Below are 27811 nucleotides of genomic sequence, written 5' to 3' on the forward strand. Positions count from 1 at the left end.
CTATAAATCAGAACTTGACTTAATTTTGTTGATTGTCCTCAAGACAGGGAAATGTTAATACTACAGATTCAGCTTAAAAGAGTGTCATGTCCTTAGCTATTACATTATCAATAGCACAAAAAAAAATTGGTAAATACTCTTCATGCAGTCAAAAACTATTATCCAGTTCAGCAAAATTGCTCCCATCACTGACAAACCAGTAAAGTTCAGACGTAACCCACACTAAGGCTGAAACAGGCTTCAGTTTAATGAATATAATTTGTACTAGGGTGAAAAATACTTTAACAACAGATCATGTATCAGATTTAAGGATGAAAAATTATTTAGAAAAGAGTTAGTGGACTGGGATCAATTCTGTGTGTCAAATTATGGTTGAAACTGAAACCCCAAGTTGCTGTACATACAAGAATTCAACAGAAATGAACAAAAGCAGTCTCTGAGAATCAATTAGTTATAGTATGTGGAATTTATAATAAAAGGTACTGTATATTTTAGTGTTATTTGTGAAGAGTGTGCTACACCCCTTTTGTATCAGAACAGTTTCTACTACATGCATGTATGCATGTGTGTTTGTGTGTGTGTACGTGTGTGCATAGTTTTGCCAGGGAGCCAATTATTCAACATCTACCAGCAACACCACCCTGCCTCCTTCCCTCCCAAGGGAAACATGGCCACTACAAATCACGGAGGGGTACATTACCATATCCTAGTCTTCCATGTAAAAATATCATTTTAAGTTCTAAATTTAAAAAATGCACATGCAGAGAGAACATTTATTATAAGTTAGTGGAAACACTTCTTGGCTGGTCCGTGTTCTGCTACAAATGTGGGGAGTCCATGTCTTAGTGACATCATTCCAGATGAATTTCAGCTCAGGTGATTTACAGTCTCTTACATTAGCCAAAATTACACTTTGCATATACATATTAAAAGCTCTCAGGAAAACAATTTTCACTGTACTAGGATATGGAAAAGGAATTGACGTCATAGGCATCTAAGTATCAACTGGACCTAAAACCTGACCGAATAAGGCTGAAAAGCTCTCTGTCTTACTTTGGTAATCAGAGGACTCACCAGCAGACACTATACAGATCTCATGAGCAGGCCTGGTGGCAGGAATTTATGTTCAAGATTCAGGGGAGTCACATGTGCCCCTTTCAAATAAACCAGATGCAGCATTCTAATTTATCAGAACAACATCAATCGGTCAGCTGTGCTGATGATAGTGTTTTTATGTAGTAATTTAGTCTTTGGGGAAATTACTCTTCTGTGAGGTTTTAAGAAAAAAGTGAACTGTTTTAGTTAATGTTCAATTCCACATAAAAACAACTCAAATGGAGGAAGACAAAGCCGACTGATGTAAAAATGGAATCCTTTGTTGCCCAATTCAAAACAAATTCTGTTGTAAACTTTGAACTGGCTAAGAAAGCAGAGGAAAGCTTTGGCAGAATAACACTGACCTGTGAATGCTACAGGCTCTTCTCCTAAAGCATTCTAAACCAAAAGCGATGGGTGCAAATATTGTAGAGTGTCTTCTCAGACTGTAAAGAGACAGCGATATCCTTATGGGTCCTCTGAGAGAACAGTTAGAGGAGTGCTTTAGAATTAGAGCTATTAATAAAACTGCTGGAAATTTCAAGGATGAGTAGGCAGAAAATCTTCTGTATTCATCAAACTGAGGATGAGGATTTAGCAAATTTGAAGAGGGAGCAGATTTAGACATGAGGAGGTTATATAAAGGGAACATCCAGATAAACTGGGATAAACTACTGGAAAAACAATATTCTAAGCACCTTTACAGCAGCTCTTTAAATGAGTACACATAGATGCTTTTGGTTTTTTTTTTTTTTTTTTTTTGTATATTTAGAAATAAATATGGCTAGAAAAGAGGCCTCCCACTAACTACAAATTTGAAAAAATGCTGATTGGTTTCTTCTACTTAGACACTAGGATTAGGGCATCACACTGAAAGGTAAATCTTATTTATTTTCCTTTCTTCATGTGCATGATTACGAACTTGCTTGCAAAGTAGTCTTCTAATTCATATAACAGCTTTCTGGACATTTGGGATTTGGGTCATGGATACTGTGGATTTTATAGTAGGGATTTATAACTGGGAGATGGCTTGCTTTTATCTGATTAGTCAATTCCCATAAATAAAAGGATAAAAATGGTGCAGGAGAGCTTTGTGAGAGAGATGAACACACGGCGCTGTGCAAGCCTGCATGATGACAAGGTGGAGTGAGCAATGTCCCTATTTGGCAGATCCATCCAGCAGCTCATGCGCACATTTCAGTTAATATATAGACCTATTAAAGATGATATGTATGTTTATCTTGGAGCAGACACAAATACGATTTTTAGTGAAACTCAAATGGCAAGAGCTAAAATTACTATTACCACACAATTTCTGATAAGGTGATTAAAATTCACAGAGAGCTCAAACTTCAGCCATGAGTTTTTTACTAGCTAAGTAATTTGCCGGAGATGGAGCAGCAAATTGATTGGTCTGTCTCCTGTAGAGCTTGCATGGTTCTCTAGTAGTGGAAACAATTTTGTAATCAAAAGGCCACAGGAATGACAAACAATCAGAGACTATGTTAGAATGAAGGGTAATCCTGAGACAATCTGATCTACAGAATCTTCTTAGCAAATAACATTTTCAATGAAACCTCAATATAAAAAGCAGACAAAAGTGATAGGTGGATTCCTCAGTTGAATTAAATCTTCATTATTGGGCAGAAATTAGTCTTTTTCACAGACTGCTTTCCTACCTTCACTGGATCCTGTGGCTCACTGGAGCTCAGAATAAACCCCCAGGATTCTTCTTCATGTATACGTTAGTTGTATATGCCAAGCCACCTTGCCCAAAGGTCAACAGGTAGACGGTGGCAGTGGCAGGCCAGAGCCCTGTCCTGTGTTCCTCACACCATCACCAAAGAAGTCAACTTAGTTGGCAACTCCCTGATTAAATGAAAATGTGACCACTTCCTCTCTTTCTTGGATTCCACTGAGCTAATTCATAGCCTTTGTATTCTTGCGGTATTAAAATGATAGTCTGGACAAAAACATAGGTCTGGAAAAGTTTGTTATTAAGAATATTTGCAAGATCTTTTCTGACCCACCTCCTAGAGTAATGGAAATAAAAACAAAAATAAACAAATGGGTCCTAATGAAACTTAAAAGCTTTTGCACAGCAAAGGAAACCATAAACAAGATGAAAAAACAACCCTCAGAATGGGAGAAAATATTTGCAAACAAAGCAGCAGACAAAGGATTAATCTCCAAAATATACAAACAGCTCATGGACCTGAATATCAAAAAAACGAACAACCCAATTAAAAAGACCTAAATAGACATTTCACCAAAGACATACAGATGGCCAAGAGGCACATGAAAAGATGCTCAACATCACTAATTATTAGAGAAATGAAAATCAAAACTACAATGAGGTATCACCTTACACCGGTCAGAATGGCCATCATCACAAAATCTACAAACAATAAATGCTGGAGAGAGTGTGGAGAAAAGGGAATCCTCTTGCACTGTTGGTGGGAATGTAAATTGATACAGCCACTATGGAGAACAGTATGGAGGTTCCTTAAAAAACTAAAAATAGAACTACCATATGACCCAGCATTCCCACTACTGGGCATATACTCTGAGAAAAGCATAACTCAAAAGGACACATGTACCCCAATGTTCATTGCAGCACTATTTACAATAGCCAGGACATGGAAGCAACCTAAATGTCCAACGATAGATGAATGGATAAAGAAGATGTGGTACATATGTACAATGGAATATTACTCAGCCATAAAAAGGAATGAAATTGGGTCATTTGTAGAGATGTGGATGGACCTCGAGTCTGTCATACAGAGTAAAGTAAGCCAGAAAGAGAAAAACAAATATCGTATACTAACGCATAAATGTGGAATCTAGAAAAATGGTACAGATGAACCTATTTGTAAGGCAGGAATAGAGACATAGATGTAGAGAACGGACATGTGGACACAGAGGGGTAAGGGGAGGGTGGGACGAATTGGGAGATTAGGTTTGACATAAGTACACTACCATGTGTAAAATAGATAGCAGTGGGAACCTGCTATATAGCACAGGGAGCTCTGCTCTGTGCTCTGTGATGACTTAGATGGGTGGGATGGGGTGGTGGATGGGAGGGAGGTCCAAGAGGGAGGGGATATAGGTATACATATAGCTGATTCACTTCACTGTACAGCAGAAACTAACAGAACATTGTAAAGCGATTTGACTCCAATAAAAAAAAAATATTTGCTCTTTCAAGACCCCCCATTTCAATTTCTACCCTAGATCCAGTTCATTGCTTGTTCAAAAATGACATGAAATTTCAGGCTTCATTCAGTCTAGAGTTGAGAGACCTGTTAGGCTACATCCTAAAGCATGAGAGACTTATGAAGTACAAAGATGGAGTGCATTGCAATAACTGTAATGGCCAGAGTGGACAAGTGAAAAGGAAAAGAGGAAAGGACATTGACATCTATTTGGATCAATGAATGAAAACCTTACAAAAAAAATTTTTTTGGTAATGTCCTATTTGTTTGTTCCCTTTAACTTTTTTCACCAAGTGTTCACAGAACAACTGCACTGTGCTAGTATCAATTATTACCTTGGAACAAACAGAGTAATGTTTGGAGTGTGATTCACCCCATGAAGTCCACTTCCTTTCAGAGATACTATCTTGTGATCTGTACATTTAAGCTAGGAATAACCTTGCCCCAGTTATTCAGTGTTTGAATTCTGTGAATGAATGGGAATGGGATTTCATACTGGATTTGCTTCAATGTTGCAAAGCTCTTTCCTGAAGTTACCTTATTCTTTCCCTTCAAGTATCATATCACAGCAAAACCCAAGGGAGGGGCATTCCTGACAGATGGTTCAACCTGAAGCCATCATTCAGCCCTTGGACAAATACTAATTGTATACCTACTATGTGTCAAGCATTCTTGTAGGTCTTGGGCACAGAGTGGTGAACAGGACAGACCAAGTCCCCTTCACTGTGATGTTTACAAGCTCATGTGGGATACAGAAAATAATAAGTAAAAATAATAAGCAGGATGATTTCCACTAGTCATAAGTATTATGAGGGAACATAAAAACATAGAAATGTTGTGTACAACTAAGCATGGGGATTGGATACCATGATTGATCAAGAAGGGGCTCTCCAAGGAGGGGTCACTTAACCTCAGACAATGAGGAGGGCCTCCCAACTCCCAATATCCTCAGAGTAAAGCCCTGGGAGCTTATATGGCCTCAAGTGCGAAAACCACACATATTTCTGCCCAAGGGGCAAGTCTACTGTCTTTTTAATGGATGGCCAGACTTCCTAAGGGCTGACATAGTAACAGTGAGGAAAGGCAGGGCAGCTATTGGAGACAGAAGCCACACTGTGATTTAGTCTTGTGGTGAATTGTTCCTACTTTGAAGGTTCATCAGCAGTAGCATAATCGCACCTTAGTTCCAGGAGAAAGCAGTGTGAAGTGGCCTGGAGCGCCAGGTATTGGGCAGGAAGCCATGTGAATCAGATGGCCCAGGGCTCCCACGGTGGGAAGCTGTTTACTCTCTCCCCAGGAGGACACAGGGTTAGACACAGTTAAGTCTGTAATCATTATCAGCCAGATCAACACGTTCTAAGTGACTTGCTTTCGTCATTTTTCCCCTAACAGTGGTTCAATGGCCTGTGAATGTTTGCTTTCAGAAGAAAAGAATTTTTTTTTTATTTAAATAAATCATTCATGGTCAAAGGAAGCTTTTGTCACTTCAGCGTCTACTCCCCTCTCATTCATATTGCTCAACAAAACTGAACAATTTTTATGTGATGCAGCCACTGGGTAGCTCAGACAAAAACTGCTGGAAAAAACTATCCTAAGTATGTTTTAACCCCCAGTTGACACAGTTGCTGGGAATGTGTATTATTATTGTCTCAAGAGCTGAACTTTCTCAGATCCTAAAATTATGACTATTTCCAAAACAAAAAGCAATCCATGCATAAGACAGACCTTAAGAGATGGACGAAATGTAAGACATGGCTTCTTTAAGGAACTGAAAGCTTACCTGAAGAACCAGTGAGAAGACACAATAATAGGTAGCAACGTAAGTGTAAAAAATTAAGGTATACTGTTAGATACAAACTAAAAGGACGTAGAGGTTAAGCAGGCCAGCAGAAGAGGCTAGAATCAGCAAGTGGTGCTTGATGGAAGAAGTAGGACTTCAAGAATGGGGAGGATCTGGAGAACAAGAGAGTATTTCAAGTGAGGGGAGTAACAGTGAACACGCCCAGAGCTGGGCACACGCGGGAACATTTTCACAGGACAGCGTGGGCACGTGAACAAATGCAGCTGTGGTTCATTTGCGGGGCTGTCGGGAAATGGTCACACTTATATTGCACCATGCCTACAATGGGCACAGCAAGTTTTATCAGCTACAGATGCCTAACTGAAAAATTTTGTAAGACTTTGGCTCTTATTTATTTTCTAGGCTCCTCAGTGGATGTAAGCAAATTGTGGATGATCTGTAAATATTTGTTGTATCACTTGTAATTTGAACAGTATCTTGATGACTCACGGAGTATTTGAATATGAAGATTGCCAAAAAACATCCTTCCCCCACACAACATTACTGCAAGGTCATTGAGACAACACCACAAACAGAAAAGCATCTCAAGACTTACTAAGTTCTGCTCATGAATACCTCAGAGAGAAATGATTTTCATTGCTGACCCCCTATGCATTTTTGGTGCATTTCTCAGAGAAGATAAGGTAGTCACGCAAGTTATTTTATTTAATATCCTAGCAAAATTAAGGGTTTTTAAACTGTACTTCATGCTTTTTACATCTATACATACATACGTACGTGTGTGCATATACATGCACACACACACATTTCAACCTATAACCTTACATCTTTGAAGTCACTGTAGAAATTCCATCGGTCCCAATATCTGTTTATCATATTCACTCAATCCAAAGTTCCCCTTCAGTTATAGATTAACTCCTACCCAGGAAATATTTTTACAATATGAATGCATACATTTGAAGACAATAGGCTTCTTTCTCCCTTATGGCTTGAGTCACTCACGACTGAGTGCCTTCGAGAATTCTAGAAACCCACAAATCTGAATTAGTCCTGGGTCTTAAAGAGAGAATTAGCAAAGTCCAGCCTCTTGGGTTAAAGACCCCAACAGAAGAAACTGGAATCCCTTTCAAACCATAATGAGTGTGACTAGGCCCTCTGGTGGCCAAATTTGTCTCTGCCTCCCCGTCCAGGCCCCGGCATTTTTGTAGGAGCCTTATTTCTTCAGTTCCAACAAGAACAAGGGCTATCATGAGACTTCTTGCAGCCTCTCTTTCCCCACCTTCCCCAGAACCACCACACCCTTGATGTTAACATATATTCCCATTGAACTGTAGGGCCTACAAAGAAATTCTGCTTTGTGGCTGAGAAGACAGATTTCTCTGAAGTAACTTAAAACCATCAAAAAGACTATACACCCAGAAAGCCCTTTGGGGAGTTCTAGAACCTTCCCCGAGTCTCATATCCAATTTTGATTGGGACTGCCCTTGACAAATTTGAAGCAAATAATCAGATCTACAGAAAACATCTGTACATCCATTGTGTAGAGTGGATTGGCCTTGTGTATCAGCACACTTTTGGATTCAGGGAATATTAAAACACTTTGGTTCTTGTTAAAAATAAAAGCATTATTTAGCATTATATATTTGTCAATATAGTCATAAAAAGTGCAGACCTTTTCTGTACTCTTAACTTTTTTTTTTTGTAGATTTCAGTTTCTTCATCTATAAGATGGGGATAAAAATAATAATACCTATGGCACAGGGTGACTGTTATAATATAATGAGTGTTGAGGTTTTGTAATGGTGCTTGCCACAACATCACTCAAAAAATAGGAGCTGCTGCAATGACGATGATGATTCCTTAATTTATACACATTCCTCTTCTCCCCACTTCTCAATATCCACACACATAGTCTCAATTAACATGGATAAACGATTAATCTGGCCAGAGGGAGAATAAGTTTCTTGACAGAATCTGACATTCAATAGGTTATTTCCAGGCAGCTTGGTTAGGGTCAGGGATGCAGTTGGTGTTTTATCGTGCTTTTGGAGCCTGATGGGACTGACAGGAAGTGAGTTCTTTGATTAAGACTCCTACCATTGGTCAGCAGTTTTCAAAAAGATCCTGCACTCAAGTGAATTGGTATTTTATTCTATGAATTTAAAATCACGGACTGCAGAAGGCAGAATTTAAATGCCTTTCGGGTCTTTCAAGAACATCGTATAACCGGCCGGTCTCTCCTCTCTCCCTGTCCTCCGTAGGTTAACCTCAGAGCCACAGACGGCAGGCTCATGCGCCAGTTGCTCCTCATCAATGAGAGCATTGAGTCCATCAAGTGGATGATTGAAGAGAAAGCCACCATCACCAGCCGAGGCAGCAGTCTCAGCGGCAGCCTGTGCAGCTTACTGGAGAGTCAGAGCACCTCCTTATATGGCAGCTACAACAGCCTCCATGATGGCAGCGACGGGCTGGATGGCATCTCCGTGGGGAGCTACCTGGACACTTTGGCAGATGACGTCCCAGGCCATCACACCCCGTCAGACTTGGACCAGTTCAGTGACAACTCAGTCATAGGGGACGCACACGCACTGCACAAGCGTCCCAAATTGGATTCTGAATACTACTGCTTTGGCTAATGGCCCAGTTTTTTGCATGGGATTGGTGTGCAATTAACTTGTATTTATCCTTCTTCTCCGCTGCTATATTTTTGGTGTGATTTTTTAAAATATGACAACCTTTTAAAAAGAAGCTTATTTTGAACGGCTTGATGGTATTTCTGTTGCTCCTAGTATTTCTCACCTGGACTGATTTATCTTTGTCTCTCTTATGTCTCTATTTTTATTTATTACAGCGATTTTTCTCCCTTCTTTCACAGTGGCACAAATAAGGTAGGGGGAAAAGAATAAGCAATAATTATGTTTTTGCTTCTGTTTTCAGAGCAGGGGGTCAGGGATTACAAGATAAACTTTGCTAAATTTTACAATAAACCAAAGTCTGATACTAGCTAATTTTGTTGCTTGTATTCTTAAATGTCTCAAAGATTCATTTTTCAGAAGACGCTGAGGTTTATTACTGTTTGTATGTTAGGTTGAACAAAATGCTTGGGACAAAGCTAGGCATTATTTCTAGGCCACAGTGTCCTAGCGTGAAATCAACAATACTGTTAGTCACACGCTTCTCATGACAATCATTTGGAAGCCCCAACTCTATGCAATCTGTTCAGTTAAATTTGCTGTTCATAGATCAGCATTTTGTCATCAGTGATTCTAACTCAAGCTGTAGACTAAGTTGTATAATTATATATATGATTCTCCCAAATTTCAAAGAATAATTGAGATTAGGTATGGAGGTGATTAGAGGTTAAGGTGTCCTAAATTTAATTGTATTTTGATATTTTGTTGATGCTTACTGCATGCATTTTACAATTCTAGGATATATAAAGACATAGATGCATACAATGGATGGATGGATGGATGGATGGATGGATGGATGGATGGATGGATGGATGGATGGATGGATGGATGGATGGATTGATGGATGGATGGATGGATGGATGGGTGGGTGGGTGGATAGAGTGGGAAGTAGAATCACTCTTCCCTTAAGAAGTCTAATAGTCTAATAGATCCTTTCATCCTGGGATGGGTAAATAATCTCTTAATTTTCTGAAATGACATCTGAAAATATCACTCGTACTGAACATTTAGTTTTGATGTATTATTAATCCCCTACATTTCTTTTACCTCGATGATTCCTAGTGAGTGAATCTTATTGAGATTTCAAACTGTTCTTTGTAATGATATAGGTTTCTGCACTAAACACTTGACAATATGAATCAAAAAGTCTTTCTACTTGTAACTTTAAAATGCCTATACTCAAGAAATGATTTCCCCCAGATTTCCTTTGTTATTATACGTATTGCATACTTGTCAAATTTGTTCTTTCCAGGTTATATATTATTCAATTTCCAATTAATATAGACCCTGTAGGTTTTTTACAGTAGTCCTTTTTTCATAAATTGCTGATAAAATCCTCATCAACAACAATCTCATGATGTCAGGATTGTCTCCCTTCTGTGTTTGAGGAAAATGAAACACGCAGAAAGTAGGTAACTGGGTCAAATCTCCCAGTAAGTGTCAAAGCTGGGACTTAAACATGAGCCTGTCTTATTCTAACAGTAAAACTTGGTACCTATAGTAGTTAAATAATAACGTATGGATGAGAAAGCAAACTTAATCCCTGACAAAAATAAAGTGACCATTTTTCTTCCAAATCGGTAGGACCTACATTTTTGAATATGAGCTTTTTGAGCCCTTTCCTGAAATCACATGTCCAGTCAGTGATGTGCTTATAGGTAAATCAGGGAGTTGGCCGCATGCCAGCTATTCCTCATATATTCCCCCCTTTCTACTTACTTTCATTTTAAACTTAGTAAAGGCTGGTGGGCTGGCTATTTTATTTGTTTGGTTTTAATCTGGAATTAAGCCAAGCAATTTTTAGCACAGATTTTTTTTTTTTACCATATTAAAATCCAAGAGCATGCATTATGATCTAGGAGATAAAACATCCTTAGAACCAAGACTGAAGAATTTCAAACAGAGGGTAATGACATATGTAACTGTATGTCTATAGCATTGCAAGGAGAACATTTCCAGCAAGAGTAAGTAAGCAGACAGCAAGACTATAGGAGGCATCGAGGCTAAATTCTAACCTCTTCAAAACCTGAGATTTGTCTAGAATAAGCCAGACACAGGAAAGATGATTTCTGTCCTCAGATCACTGTTTCAGATTGTAAATTCAATCTGGCCAATTTCTTTCACACCCTCCTTTTACCAATCAGCTTCCCCTGCTATCTGTCCATCCTACGCCCTCTATAAATTTCCTCCCTATAGAAAGGAAATGAACAAGCATGAGTATAATATGAGCGAAATGTGTAGAATAGTTTTCATTTATGCATCTTATTTTAAGGGACCTATAATGAACATTGGAAGAACACTTGAGAACTTTTTTTTGGCTCTGTAAATTTCACTGTTGTATGTGCTTTACAGTTATTCCTATTTTTTTGGTAAAAGATACCAAATATAGAGTCTATAATTTAGACATATGGAGTAACATATAAGCCAACAATGTTTTGATAGTTGATTTTACTAAGAGGAGGGGAATATGCAACTAAACAACACTAATTATTGACCTATTCATTGGTCTCAAGAGAATGAATGCATTTTCAACTAAAGAATTCCCATAACAAATCTATGACCTGGAGCATTTGATATTTGATCTCTGTCAGTACCATGAGGAAATGGGGTAAAAAGTTAAAGTGCCTTCAAACTATTCTGCCTGCACTGAGTTGTGTTCTCCCAGAAAAATGGAATTTTCCTCAGTTACAGTAACCTCTCCGTTTTATGGACTTGTCTGTTTTATACTGGGAAGAAGATAAGATAATTGGAGGTAAGGAATTTAGACAATTTAAAGCTATTACATTTTCGGAGTTTTGAAAATAAAGGAACTCAAGATAACCAACTTAGAAGTCTTAACTTCAAAGAAACTTCAGTATTTATACAATGTCAGCCCCAAATTGCATAGCATCAAGTTCTAGGTATTTGCCAACCTTTAGAAATGCAGTATGGTCCTTTGCTGCCCAGTGAATTGTAAAGACACTTGGAGCTCCACGAATAATGTCAATCAGGCATTTTGATCCCCGATCCCATCAAAATACAATCACCACCATGATGCCCAAATAAATGGTTATTTTGAGGTCCTCATCTCATTGATATCTCAGCAGCAGTTGACACATTTGATCACTGCTTTCTTGAAAGACTGTCTTCATTTGGCTTCCAGGACATCCCTCTCTCTTGGATTCCCTCATTCCCCACTGCCTGCTTGTTAGCATAACTGTTGCGGCTTCTCTTCATACTCCTGACCTCCACACACAAGAGTGTCTCTTGGCTCAATTCTGGCACCACTTCTTTTCCGAAATTATTCCCCTGGGGATTTCATCCAGTTCCACAGCTTTAGATGTCATCTACATGCTGAGATTCCTCAAAGTACATCTCTAGGCTCAGTCTCTCCCCTGCACTCTAGCCTCCTGCATCTATCTGACCCCACGGCATCTCTACTTGATGTCTGATAAGCGTCTCAATCTAAACATAACCAAAATTGAAATTTTGCTCTTGTTCCGTAATCTTCCCCAGTTTGGTAAAGGATGGCTCTAATTATCAAACGCTCAGCCCAAATCCTTGAAGTCATTTCTTAAGTGCTCTCTCTCACACCACATCCACCATATCCAATCTGTCATGTAAATCATATGTGTTCTACCTTAGAAATATATCCAGAATGAGCTATAGATTTTCATAGTACCCCTGTTACCACTCTAATCAAGTCAGTGTCACTTCTTCCTGGGACTATTTCAATAGCCCTGTCTTGTTTCCTGGCTTCCACCCTTACCTTCCCACAGTTAATATTCAACATAGCAAACAGTAATCTTTTAAGAAACAAGGCAGATTTTTTGCCAGCCTCTGTACCAACCCTTTAATGTACTTCCATCTCTAAGCATAACCCAACTCTGTAGCACAGACTACAAAATCCTATGCAATCTGTCATCTTTCCACCTGTCTGACTTCATCTCATACCATTCTCCACTCTCATTGTGAGCCTCATTTACATCCTTACTATTCGTTAAAAATCTCAAAGTCTATGCAAGTCCTTACCTCAGAATCTTTGCACTTCTCATTTCCTCTTTCTGAAATGTTCCTCTCCTGAATGTTCATAAGTTTTGATTCCCCAGTTCTTTTTGGTCTCCAACCAAACGGCAAGAGGACTCCTTACATAGCACACCTGGAACATGCTGCCCTTACCCTGGTTTATTTCTCCTCAGATCATCACTTGATACATAATGTTTGCATGTACTCTCTGCTTCCCCACACTAGAATGCAAGGTCTTTGAGAACAAGAACTGTGTTTTGTCCACCACCATATGCTTCCAGACTCCTAGTACTCCCCAAGACACACACACACACACACACACACACACACACACACACACACACACACACACACATCAGTCAGCTCTGGGGCTGCAGTATGTATGACCAGTCCTATGAATCACTGGATAAAGTGAGGACTCAACAAGTATTTATCAAATGAATGAATGAATGAGGGAATGAGTGACTGAGTGGCTGCATGAACAGGCAGACACATCCTTAGAGACTGCTTCCTAATCCAGGATGCTGAGTGCTCCCCAAGAAAGTCATTTGGGACTTTCCTACTGAGTGCTCCATGACAGAGCCACACCCTCTGATTTTCCTCTAAAGTGTCTTATAGTAGACACAAAATACATTTTTTTTTGACTAAAGCAATTAATAGTTTTCTGAGTGCCTTCTAGGTACCAGGCAATAACTGTGCTAGGATCAGATGATGAAAAATGGAGGAAGGTACCAACCATGCCCTCCAGGAACTCATTTGTGTAGCATGTTCTTTGGTAGGAAAAAATAATGGCCCACCCCCTCCATCCCCCAAAGATGTCATATCCTAATTCCTGGAACCTGTGAATGCTTTCCATGGCAAAAGCGACTTTACAGATGTGATTAAGGTAAGGATCTTGAGATGGGAAGATGTCCCTAGATTATCTGGGTGGGTACAATGTATTTATGAGGGTCCTTATAAGGGAGAGGCAGTACTGTCAGAGACAGGTGTGATATGTTACACTGCTGACTGTGAAATAGGAGAAAGAGCAGTGAGAAAAGAAATGCAAGAAGCTCCTAGAAGCTGAAAAAGGCAAAGGAATAAATAGCCCCTAGAACCCTATTGACACCTTGATCTTAGCCAAGTAAGACCTGTTTTGGACTTCTGACCTCCAGAATTGTAAGACAATAAATCAGCGTTGTTTTAAGCCACTAAATTTGTAGTAATTTGTTAAAGCAACAATAGGAAACTGATACAGATTTTGGTAACTGGAAGTGGGATACTGCTGTAACAAATATCTAAAAATGTGGAAGTGGCTTGGAATTGAATAAAGGATAGATACTGGATGAATTTTGAGAAGCATGATAGAAAAAGCCAAGATTGCTTTGAATAGACTGCTAGGAGAAATACGGATTTTAATGACTCTGCTAGTAAAGACTCAGAAGTAAGAAGAACAGTAGAGAAAAGCTATATTGTCTTAGTGAAAAATTAAATCATCATAATCTGACTCTTGCAAGAAAGGACAGTAAAAGCATTGCTAGTAAGGGCTCAGAAGGAAATGAGAAACATTCCAGGAAACTGGCAGAAAGAGAATTCTCATTATGTAGTGGCAGAAAGTTTAGCAGATTGTGTCCTACAGTTATATGGAAAGCAGAACTTGTAAGTGATGAACTTGGACATTTTTTCTGAAGAGATTCCCAAGAAAAGCGTTGAAGATGTTGAAGATGTGGCTTGGTTTCTTCTTGCTTCTTATGGTAAAATGCAAGAGGAAAGAGATAAGGAAGAGGGGAAGAGCTTAATCAAAAGGGAACTGGGACTTGATGAAATAGGAAATTCTTAGCTATCTAGATTGCAAAAGACACTACAAGTAGGAGATTCACTGTTGAGAAAGAGTGTTTTGGTGGGAAAACCAAGAGTGGGTCTGGACAACCTTTTCTTAATGCCTCAGAAGAATCCAAAGGTCAGAGTATTCAGTCACAGTGAGGACTCTTTGAAAAGATCAGGCATGTGACTCATGGATCCCCTCAACCATGCCAGCAGAAGCCAAAAACAGAGATGCAATTCTCTACGAAAGGCCTGTGGAGGGGCTTCTTATCTAAGGTATTGGATTCCTGTGACATACACAGGAGACTCATAACGTCCTTGATAATTTTATACCAGCAAAACCACTGCCATCTTGGACTGAAAGGGATAGAGAAGTCAAAATGAAAGAGCTGTAGGAACCCCAAAATTCCATAGGGAGGAGACAGGCTGATAAAGCTATTCAGCTGCAAATACATGCTACCCTTGGTGGAAAAGGGAGGATGGCTCCAAGGGTGGAACCTCAACCTCAGAGGGAGGAGTCATAAGCCCAGAGGACAGAGCTGACGACCAAAGAGGATATTCTCAGGCCTTGAAACCTAACGTTCATGTCTCAGCTGCATTTTAAAATTGCTCGAGAATGGTGACCCCTATTTTTCTTTCCCTTCTTTTTCCCCCTTTTTTGAATTGAAATGTCTCTGACTGTTATTCTATACCTGCCCCACCACTGTATTTTGGGAGCAAATAATTTGTTTCTTGAGTTTCATAGGTTTGCACATGGAGAAGAATTGTGCCTTGGGAATGGATTATACCCAAGCCACACCCATATCTGATTTAGATGATTTAGCTGAAGAAATGTGGGACTTTTGACGAGATGCTGTGTTGAGTTGAGGCATTTGGGAATGTTGAGATGGAGTGAATGTAATTTACATATGAGATGGACATACACTGCAGGGGGCCAGAGAGCAAACTTTGTTATGCAGTGTAATGACCCCCGCCAAAGCTGTCTACCTCCTCATCTTCAAAACCTGTGAATATGTTACTTAACTAATACAATGCCTCTACCTAAGTCTTTCTCTGCTGTAGCTCTGTGCTTTTTTTATTACCCAAGAAGAAAGTAGATACCTCAACAAGAAAGTTCTGGGCTAAATTATAAGAGAGGGGACAATAGGATTTGGCCAGCTACCCAGAATTTTCACAAATCATGTTTTAAGACAATTCATGTGGGACCAAACTCCCATTCCTTTTGACTTCATGAATAAATATGATGAGTGCTATAAATATGCTTGGACTCCTAACAGCTAAAGTGACACCACTTGAAACCTCCACTCTGGGAAGAAGCCCTAAAAGTCAGATCTTCCTAAGAAGCACTTAGGACATTTTGGGGGGGTGACTTGAACCATATTACATGAACCGGTCAGCATGTGCTCTGTAATCTCCCTACCACACTGGTTAAACGGGAGATCAGCCATCTTTTAAAACTGGGTTTTTAATTTCAACAAGATAATCTTCATTTGCTTATTTCCTCAGTGATTGTTATGACTCATTCAGAGTTACCCTTCATCTTGAAGTGTTTGTCATTTGATGGCCATTTGTTTGAAGAGTGGTTGAGCTTCAAATACATTTTCTGTACTGTCAAAATGGATATTATAACAATACTTATAATTATTAGTTGCAATAAAATGCATTTGTAGTCAATAATGCTGCCTCCGTTTCTCCATATTTTAAATACCACCTGAACCACAGCCAAAAAATTTTTTAAATCTCTAAACTATTTTTAGTTTTTTGTCTTGCTTATATAAGAGCTTATAATCTAAGGAGGAATGAAGACAATTACAATACAGTATGACGGTTGCTGAATAAGAAGCATGGTCTAACGTGGAAAGTGGTATTGTTGAATTAATGTAAAATCTGTAAAATATATCCTTGGGAAATATCAAAAGTATATCTTAGGGAGATTTATTTTATTCATTTTCTCATTACTAAGGGAGACATAGTATAATTCAATTATCTCTGCATAAATCTTTCCACTATTAAATCGTGTTTAATCCTGGACCATTTTCCAAGAGAAGTATTTAAGATAATGCTAATAAACTGGTGGTTTGGAGTTTGTCAATAGATTCCTTGCTAACACAGCATCTATTTGTTACTTGTTCCAAGGGGATAGGTTTATTGAACAGAATCAGAATAAAAACTAAAGAGAATGAGAATACCTATTTCCATGATTACTACCAGATACTGGAATACCAGAAACTGCATCTCATGGAATTGAGAATATTCTTCTGCTGAGGGTTGTCTAATGACCATGGGTACAGTAGCAAATCCATGCTATTTCGAACCCAGCTAAATCTCTAAATAAATTACTGAAGTTCATTCAAATAGTAATGGTCAGATCTAAGATTCTAACTTAAGCATTACAGACTCCAAAACTTACAGCGTGCAGATTATAGCACAAAAATATTATGCTTAACTCAAAGTACCTTTTCTTGGCCTGAGATGTACCAAAATAAGATCTGTCTGCATATAGTTATATTTATAGCTAACATGTATTGCTATGGTCCAATATCATGCTATCTGTGTTTTGCAAAGCAGAAGAAGGATTTCTCAGAGTAAGAATGGAAATATAATAGTGGTATGAAGGAAGGAGAGAAAAGGAATTAGAATTCGATTTGCACAGGGTTTTCATTCCTTGCACAGCAGAATATAGTTTCTGTTTGGATTTGGTTGACTGGTACATCCATCTCACACTATTTCTATGCAACCACAGTTACCACTGCTTAAATGTTTAGTAGAGCATTCCCATAAATGTTAAACAACACTCTTTCAAATCTTGTCTCCTATTATTCTGGATTATTGTGTAGCATGCTTAACCTAAGGTCTGGTCAAGCCAAACCAGAGCCAGTGCTGGGATCATATGACATCCACCTGTATTTATGAGTGCTAGTTAAATTCCAAACATTGCCTCAAGTTGGCATTCCTTCAAGTCGTTAACATCATGCCTGTTTGTCCGATGTGGGAGAAAGAATTATCAAAGCCTGCGTTATTTCATTCTTTACTAATGAGGGATCATGTACCAATAGAGAAATGTTTCATTCTTGATGTTTTTAGATTATTCTCAGAGTAATTTACTACAATTATTTTTACATCAGCCAAATCCACCTATAAATCAAATATAGTTTTAGCTATTAACTCTGCATTTTTTCCCTCTCATGCAAAGGAATATATATGAGAAGTCAGAAGACCTCCTACTCCTTTATAGCTGATGCATTCCAGCTCCTTATCACTTTCCCTCCCCTCAAAGCATTATCTTTGTGTTTTTTTAATTGAAGATTCTTTGCAAATTTGCTAGTGATGACTCTCTCAAACCATCTGAAAATTTTGTCCCTCACAAAAAACGAACTGAGGTGACTATATTCTTCTGGACCCTCAAAGATCTGATATTTTTTTTAATTCAGAGATTATATGATGATGGATCTTGAAGGGCTGCTAGAGGGCATGAAGAATAATCTATCATTTTGCAAATAAGAAAAATGAAGCATTCTTGGGCAGCTTGTACCACATGATAGACAGTGTGGCCAAGTTGTCTTTCTGAATTATGTTTTAGAAAATGATCTGATCTACACTTGCTGCAAAGAATGAATGGCTTAAGGTTTTTTGAGGCAAAACAAACAAAAATAATGAATTCTACTTAAAATATGAATAATGTAATACAAAAAAAGGGAAAATAAAGACATTTAAGAAGCAAAATGGCACAGTCACTAACCTACAATTAAGGGGTGGTATAAAGTGTAAAGACTCTGGTTTCAGAGTGTTTCCCTTCTGCCAATTACTAGATGTATGAACTTTGAAATAACTAACTTTACTTCTCTGTGCTTCAGTTTTCTCATTTTTAAAACGGGCATAATGAAATCTGCCTCAGAATTGTTTGGAAACGGCTTGAAATATGACCTAGCACACAGAAATGCTTGATAAATTATGTTATTACCATTACAATAACTAGTTAAGAAAAGGAATCTCTTTATAATGAAGAAAGAAGAAATTAAGGGTGACCTATTAATGGTCATATAATATAGGTACATGTACTGTTGTATGACCAATCCAATAATCATTCCCAACTAACTTCTCTAATGACGACCCCTCCTGCAGAAGTTAAATAACCACCCTTGTAGCTAGGCATGGCCATGGGACAAAATTTTGGCCAATAAGTTGTGAGCAGAAATCTGACAAGTGTTTCTGGAAACCCTTTTGCTGACTTTCAGTTGTTTATATAAACCATTCCTGAACTCAGAACATTTTGAGCTTCTCACATCCTTATTTCCTATGGCAATTGTCAAACTCTTGCAAGAAAACGCATTAAAAGTGCAACTTGAATGTTAGGACTGTTAACACAAAATGCCAGCGGTGAATTAGACAAACTGAACACAGTTGTTTTTCTTTTGTCCTCAGGGTCACAGTAATACAGCTAATAATTCTGGGTTTTTTTTTTTTTTTTAAAGCAAAACAAGCTTTTGCCTTTATAATACATGCTTTAGAGTAAGAGTCAAGTCTTCAGAATGATGAAAAGGTGCTAAATTCAGATTCTGTTTTTTTCAAATTTAGTTTTTGCAAACCAATCAAGGTACACAGAGAATTATTTAGACATCAATATTTTCTGAAACATTGTTAATTTGCTGTCTCAAATTTCACTTGGAGCTATGTTTAAAAAAATGGAAAAGGAATATTTATATGTCACTTTTTTTCTTTTAGCCCCCTTAAAGATTTAGTAACAGAAAACTCCTGATTTATTTTGGTAGATTTATTATAGAATGAAAAACAAAGCCAATATAAATATGAATAGAGTTTAAAATGTAACTATACCTGACCCACTTTTCCTACTAGGTTTATCCTATCAATCAATGAGAAAACAATAGTTGGCAAAATGATGGCTAGTGATACCATTTAGAGTCACATGTACCACTTATCATAGAGTACATTTTAATTCAGTGGGAGTTCAATGATTTATTTTTTAAAAATCTATCATGACTCTACATTCTTCCACATGTTTACTACGTATAGAACTTTGGAACATTAAAATTCTTGTGGATTTTCACATTTTTGTGGAGGCTTGTGTTCCTAAGAAGGAAAGTCTATCCTATTTCACATTATACTTAGATTCCCTTTGAAGAAGTAACTACAAAACACTTTTTATGTATAACTTCCCTTTAGTCATAGTTATTCTATAGTTATATACTCTTAACATATTCCACCTAAGAGCTTTCTATTGCAGAATAATTCCCTTACCTTAGCATTCATACCTACAGTTTTATCTGCCCATGTTAGCTTTGCAATGTAAGAGCACTCTTCCTTCCCAATGGGAGGAGTAAAAAGACGAGAACTATCATAAAGATCTAAGGGATAAACCAGATAATAACATCATCACTGAAGATTTTCTTAATAATCAAAGCCAATAGTAAAGCCAATAATAAAAATTTGCAAAGCCACAAATCATGCTCAACAGCCAAAGTCAAAGGACCAGGGAGATAATCACAAAAAAACCATGTTAGAGAGCAAATCAGGATACAAAGCTAAAAGTGTTAAATCTTGGCAAAGGAAACCAGGGAAGGAGGTTAGGGTTCAAATGGGGAAAAGGAGTAAACTCTCATCTGCTATCCAAAACACTGGGCAGTTCTAAAGACCAGCAAAAGCATGGCTCATGAGTGAGTCAAGCTAGATAAATGAAGCAGGGAAAGGCCACACCCACTATTCTCACCTTGAACATTGGTCTGCCTATTCTCTGAGTATACCTTGAGAATACTATATCCATGTCTTTGCTTTTCCTTCCCCATGCTCAAGAATGCCTTTCTTTTTGTTCTCTGTCCATCCAGATCCAATCATCTTTGCAGATCTATCTTCTCCAGGTAGCAGTCAGCTTTACTGCAGTATTTACTGACTGTACCACGTGCTTTGGAACTTAAGAATTTGCTATAATATGATGTGAGTATATGTGTATATGAGCATATATATGTATAAGTAATTTGATGGTAGAACCATAAATTTTTAGCTCCTCATTGCCTATGTTACATATTCATAATATTCATTCTCAGTATATGTTCAACAGATATTTCTACAAGTAAATTAGTTGAATTTTTATTTGTAAGCCCTACCAAATAAATAAAATTTCAGTCATTAAAATCAGTAGAAAAATTATTCATACCATCAACATGTTACCGTTATTTAAATTTTCTTCAATAGATGGTAAAAAATATATAAGAAGAGAAATAAAAGGTATCAAAGAAAGAAACAATGGGAAGTTTTATAAATATTAAATTTATATTCAGAACAGATTCAAAATTCAAAATGGATTAAAGACTTAAATTTAAGACCTGAAACCATAAAACTTCTAGAAGAAAACATAGGGAGTAAGTTCTTTAACATCTGTCTTAGTAATACTTTTTTGCCTATATCTCACCAGGCAAGGGAAACAAAAGCAAAAATATTGGACTATATCAAACTAAAAAGCTTTTCCACAGCAAAGAAAACTATCAGCAAAATCAAATGGCCACCTACTGATGGGAGAAGATATTTGCAAACTATATAACTGATAAGGGGTTAGTATCCAAAATACACAAAGAATGCATACAACTCAACATCAAAAAAATAACACTATTAAAATATGGAAGAGGATCTGAGGAGAAATTTTCCCAAAGAAGACATACAGATGGACAACAGGCACATGAAAAGATATTCAACATCACTAATCATCAGGGAAATGCAAATCAAAACCACAATGAGATATCATCTCACATCTGTCAGAATGACTATTATCAAAAAGACAACAAATAACAAGTGTTGGTGAGGTTGTGGAGAAAAGGGCACCCTCCTGTACTATTGTTAGAAATGTAAATTGGTGCAGCCACTATGGAAAATAATATGGAGATTCTTCAAACAATTAAAAATAGAACTACCATATGGTCTAGCAATTCTACTCCTGGGTATTTAATTGAAGAAAACAAAAACACTAATTAGAAAAGATATATGCACCCTATGTTCACTGCAGCATTATTTACAATAGCCAAGATAGGGAAGCAGTCCAAGTGCCCATCAATAGATGAATGGATAAAGAAGATATCATATATTTATACAATGGAATATTAGCCATAAAAAGAATGAAATCTTACCACTTATGACAACATGGACAGACCTAGAGGGCATTATGCTAAGTGAGTAAGTGAGAGAAAGACAAATACTGTATGATTTTACTTATACATGGAATCTAAAAAACAAAACAAATGAACAAACGTAACAAACCAGAAACAGAGTTATAGATACAGAGAACAAATAGGTGGTTCCAAAGGGGAAGGGGGTAGGGGGAGGGAAGAAATAGGTCAAGGAGATTAAGAGGTACAAACTTCCAAGTTGCAAAATAAATGAGTCATGGGTGTGAAATGTACAGTGTGGGTAATATAGTCAATAACTATGTCATATCTTTGTATGGTGACATATAGTAACTAGACTTATCATAGTGATCATTTTGAAATGTACAGAAATATAAAATCACATTGTTTTGTAACAGGAACTAACACAGTGTTGTAGGTCAATTATATTTCAAAAACAAATAAACTAACAGATAAAGAGATCAGATTTGTGGTTACCAGGAGTCAGGGGCTGGGGGAGGGGGAATCAGATGAAGGCAGTCAAAAGGTACAAACTTTCAGTTATAAGACAAGTACTAGGTGTGTAATGTACCATATGACAAATATAATTAAATGTGGTTTATGTTATATATAAAAGCTGTTAAGAGAGTAAATCCTAAGAGTTCTCATCACAAGAAAAAATTTTTTCTATGTTTTTAATTTTGCATCTATATGAGATGATGGATGTTCACTAAAGTTACTGTGACAACCATTTCATGATGTTGGTATGTCATTATGCTGTACATGTTAAACTTACACAGTGCTTTATGTCAATTATATCCAAATAAAACTGGAAGAAAGAACTATGAAAACAGAAATAAAAGGTATCAAAGAAAGAAACAATGGGAAGTTATATAATATTGTGATTAGAAAAGCCAAAACTATCAAATAAAAGTTTTAATTAATAAATAAGTTAATAAAATGAATGACTAGATCAATAATTTTTAAATATATCATTTTGTTATATGCCAGAGTCATTTCAGAGATGTGCCAGGAGATATCATTCACAATAAGAATATATAAAGTAATTAACAGTAATTTTAATGAGAAATTATTTGACCTACTGAAAAAAACTATGAACCCTTCAGAAAGACAATATAAAAGTTGAAAGAATGGAAAGATATTATAAATGTGTAAATTATTTCCAATTAATTTGCGTTTATGGAACTAAATAAGCAGGTGATATAGACTGCTGTAGAAGAAAAAAACAAACAGGATAAGAATTAAATCAAGTAGGGAAGACTGGGCAAAAATATGAGAGAATATATTCAGCAAGGAAGAAATTCCCTACCAGAAAATAAACCTCTTTGGATCTACAATAATTAAAACAGTGTATTGCTGGTACCAAAAAAAAAAAAAAAAATCTTCTGGAAGAAAATAGATAAATTACACATAAAGATTTAATATTTACAAAAAGAAGCATCTGAAAATAATGGGAAAACAGTTTATTTAATCAGTAACACTGAGATAACATGTTAGGAATTTGAAGACAAAAATATCTTTTAGAGCTACAACTTATAGTATAAACCAAATTAATCCCATGTGCATTAGAGTGTCAGTTTTTAAAATAACCATAAGAGAGCTAGAGAAGAAAACATTTTAAATTTCAAACATATTGGATAAAAATCAGATATTAAAACAATAAAAAATGTATATGTAGAAGCTACAACTCTGAAATTTAGAAAAAAGATAAATAGATTGAGAAAACTAATTGCAGCAAATAGAATAAAAAGAATATAACTACAGAAAGTAGCTCTATTGGGAAGTTCTTATCAATTATTTATTATTGTTTGGTGCTTGTGATCTTTATTTATGATTCATTTGAAATTATTTCAAATGAAATTATTCTATAAAGCAAGACTAATTGAAAATTCCACAGTTCCAGAAAAACTAGATAAGATAACCAGTTATTATTGAAACCTAAAATTTACAATGTTTTCTTTCATGCTCTGAGATTGTCACAAAAGAATATCTTATCTCTAGCCATGAAAAGACTTTTAAAAACACTAGTCAAAAGCTATCAGCACTAAGAATTATTCTTCTATCTGCACTAAGAATGATTGAATCTTTTTAACTTAGTGCCAAACACATTGTAGATACTCAATAAGTACATATTATATTATTTATACCATAAAAATATCCCACTTACAAGTCATTTTCCAGAAAGCCTCTTGAAGTTGTTTGGTTAGTTTAAAAACAAGTTTATAATTTGATTTTGTATAATATGACTTTGTAATTTGTAATAATAATGCTTTTTTACTCCTTAGACTGGCACAATTACCATTTCGATTTGTACATTATTCACGTGTGGCTCTGCTTGGTTTCAGAATTAAACTCTAAGTTAAGTGGCTCTCACTGAAACTGCACTCAGGGTAGAATGTCTACGTCCAGCTGTTTATGCTTGCTTTCTTTCTTTCTTCTCTTAACTTACCAAGTTAACTGCCATTTTAGTCTAAATCAAATTCTCACAAAAGAACTGAAAACCTCCTTTTAACCCCGAGAGTCTAGTAGAATTTCTTGAACTTGTAAAGAGAAAAATATGCTTATATACAAATAAAAGAAACGATAGGAAGCTGATTTCTGTGTGGTTTTATGAATTAAAATATTATCCTATTTTAAGATTTCTGACAAAACATACGATATACAACTAATCTATTCTGGGTCAACACTCACACCTTTGGAAGAACAGCAAGAGAATGTGGGAAGATGAGAAACAGTTTTTGTGAAAACAAATCTAATCTTTCAAGTGGTCATTCACTCAACAAACACATTTATGATGTGCTCTGAGGTGGGTGCTGTGTTGGAGGTTAAGCTAACAAGGAAAAGGCATAATTTGATTTTGAACAGTTCACAGTCACATAACAATGATAAAGTATGATAAGTGCTGTAAGAATGTAACAGAAATCACAATAATAAAAAATACAGGTATTTGTCTTTCTCTCCACCTTCTAAGGATTATCATTTGTAAGCAAGGCCTGATTACATGGCTATTGTTTTTCTAAGAAGAGTCATGGCTGGAGCTGCAACACTGGTGAGCCCAAAGAGGCATTGACTAGCTTTGAGGTTAAGATACAAGTATCTGGGAAAAAAATTTAAGAATTGGTGAGAAGACTGGAGGACTGGTGACAATGATGGAAGGGAGACATTAGAAAAGGATAGTCAACTTGCGATGCAATAGAGAATTAGAGAAAAACTAAGAAAGGAAGAAGCTGTCATAAAGGGTAGATCATTAACTGGTAAAGAAAGAGGCAATCTATTTTAGGAAGTACTACTGGGTTCTATGTGGTGCAGCTGTTACGTAGCTAGTCAGACATGAGCGGGTCCTGCCCCATCCTGGATGGGTTATCCCCCACTTGGACACGTGATCAGAACACACCCAGAGATCCTCCCTCTTGTGGTCAAGGACCACCACTAGGTTTCCAGCCTATGAGGACCAAGCAAGATAAAACCGCCAGCACAGGCTGATGCAGGCACACCAAGACCTAAAAGGTGACTCAAGGTAACCTGGGGTTCATTATGCCATATTTGTAATAAATTAGCATTGCAGCTTTTGCTCTCCCCACACCCATCCCTATGGGTTTCACTTGGCTGCTTATGTGTTAGCACCTGTGCACTAGGAGAAACATTACATAACCTAAGCTGTCAATCAACTTGTCAGTCAAATGATGCAAGACACAGGGAGGGACCACCACTCTAAAAAAACCCAACCCTACTCCATTGCAGGGCTGCTTCTGGTTTCCAGACAGCCTGCTCTCATCCTTTCTCCAGAGTGTAGTTACACTTCTGCTTAATAAAACTCTTGCTACTTAAAACTACTCTCTGCCTCGCAACTGAATTCTTTCCCTTGAGAGGGCAAGAACCAAGGAAATTGTCATTCCGTCAGTAACACAATTCCTCCTCCGTAATATCAAAAATCCTTCCATAACAATGAAGGTTACTCTTCAATCCTTTTTTAGAAGGATTTTTTAGAAGGGTTTGAGTGCTTCTCCAGGAGCATCTACATTTGAGATTGGACTTAAGGTTAGCTGAGTAGTTCAAGATGGCCTACAACATTTGCTTGGAAGTTATGTTTGAAGTGTTATGGGATAAGAGAAGAAAAAGCTGCCTTATTCTGAAAATAGATGAGTGATGTTTGGAAAAGACTTCATAAATGTAGTCTTTGAACAAAAACTTAAAGATGTCAAAAAAGGAGAACATGTGTGAAGGAAGGCTGATGAATTTCCAGTTTAAATGTAATGGGTGAAATTTGGGAAATCAGACATGACAAGACTAATGATGGCATGCAATAGGCAGTAAATAACATCATCTAAATTTTAGTACCTAAAAAAGCAGGAACCACTGTATTCTGATAAGAATCTCTAGATTTAACTGCCAGATTAAAGGAAATCTATGAAGAGTATGTTAAGGCACATGAAAGTGAAATCACCCAAAACCAGGATATGGACATTCTATAAAACAAAAGGCCAGGCTTCTCTAAAACAAAAGAAAGAGGGAGGCGCTTCCCTGGTGGCGCAGTGGTTGAGGGTCTGCCTGCCAATGCAGGGGACACGGGTTCGAGCCCTGGTCTGGGGGGATCCCACATGCCGCGGAGCAACTAGGCCCGTGAGCCACAATTGCTGAGCCTGCGTGTCTGAAGCCTGTGCTCCGCAACAGGAGAGGCCGCGATAGTGGGAGGCCCGCGCACCGTGATGAAGAGTGGCCCCCGCTCGCCACAGCTGGAGAAAGCCCTCGCACAGAAACGAGGACCCAACACAGCCAAAAATAAATAAATAAAGAAATTTACAAAAAAAAAAAAAAAAAAAAAAGAGGGAGAATTGTCAAAGAAAAAGAAAAAGACTTAAGAAAAATAAGAGCCAAATACAATATGTGGACCTTGTTAAAGCTAAATTGACACAAACCAATGGGAAAAAAGTTTTATTTGAGAAAATTAAGGAAATTTGCATGTGAGAGAATATGAAAAATTAATGATAATTCTTTTTGATGTAAACAAAGATATATTTTAAAAATTCTTTATCAGAAGTACTTATGAATGAAATGGCATGGTGACTACATTTACAATAGTTAAAAGTGTAGGAGGCTAATTACTTCATGATACATGTAAATCAAATCATTATGCTGTATATCTTAAAGTTATATAGTGCTGATGTCAATTATATCTCAATAAAACTGGGAGAAAAAATGTAGAAGGCAGAGAATAGATTAAAAATTAGATAATGTGATCTAATTTTGAAATTAGGTGATGGGTACATGGATGCTCATTATATACTCTTTACCTTTTATATAGTTTTCAAATTTTTCATAATAAAAAGTAAAAAATAAAGTAAATATAGTAGAGGAAAGGTTTCTCTGCTCTTTTTTAGCTCTCTAGAATCACAGTTCCAGAACTTCCTCTTTTTTTTTTTTAATATTTTCTATTTCTCTGCTAATATTTTGCACCATTTCATTTACTATGAACATATGATCCTTTATATCTTTGAACACCAATGGAATTGCTGCTTTAAAATTCTTGTTTGATAGGTGCCACATCTGGGTTATCTGTTGATTGGTCTTCATTATTTTGGGTTTTTTCTCTTGAGAATGGGTCACATTTTCTAATTCTTTGTATGTCAGATAATTTTGAATTTTATGTTAGGCTTTGTCAACATTAAATTGTAGAGATTCTAGATTCTGTTATAGTCTTCTGAATAATCCATTTGTTAATTTTAGTAACCACAATTTATTTGGATTCAAAAAGTAAATTTTGTTTTCTGAGTTGCTCATATCTTATGTCAGCCTTTTATCATTAGCTGGATTTTGTCCGGTGCCAGACAAAAACATGGGCATAGCTTTACATGGTACTTGGGAATCCTCCTCTCCAACTCTCTCCTTTCTAGGATCCTCCCTCAAATTTTAGTGACTTTGGTTGTACTGAACTCTGTATTCTGGTTTTTCAGTACTCAAAGCCTTCACGGTTCTTATTAGAGTTTTAGTCACCTCACCTCACAAATAATCAATTTCAGCCAGTACTCAGGCTAAAAGTCATAAAAATGGCAAAAATCTCTCTCTGTTGAC

The 27811-nt window shown here is 36.9% G+C and overlaps 1 protein-coding gene across 1 annotated transcript in view; it reads left to right on the top strand.

Moving 5' to 3' along the window:
• LURAP1L (leucine rich adaptor protein 1 like) overlaps positions 1-9114 on the top strand; it is a 48087-nt gene extending 38973 nt beyond the window's left edge. The window contains exon 2 of the mRNA XM_082471108.1: positions 8373-9114. Within this exon, the coding sequence (XP_082327234.1) occupies positions 8373-8747 (375 nt within the window). The 3' untranslated portion in view covers positions 8748-9114. The remainder of the gene's footprint in view (positions 1-8372) is intronic.
• Positions 9115-27811: the final 18697 nt, after the last annotated feature.

This window comes from Balaenoptera physalus (assembly GCF_965194825.1).
Source record: "Balaenoptera physalus genome assembly, chromosome: 7".
Lineage (NCBI taxonomy): Eukaryota > Metazoa > Chordata > Mammalia > Artiodactyla > Balaenopteridae > Balaenoptera > Balaenoptera physalus.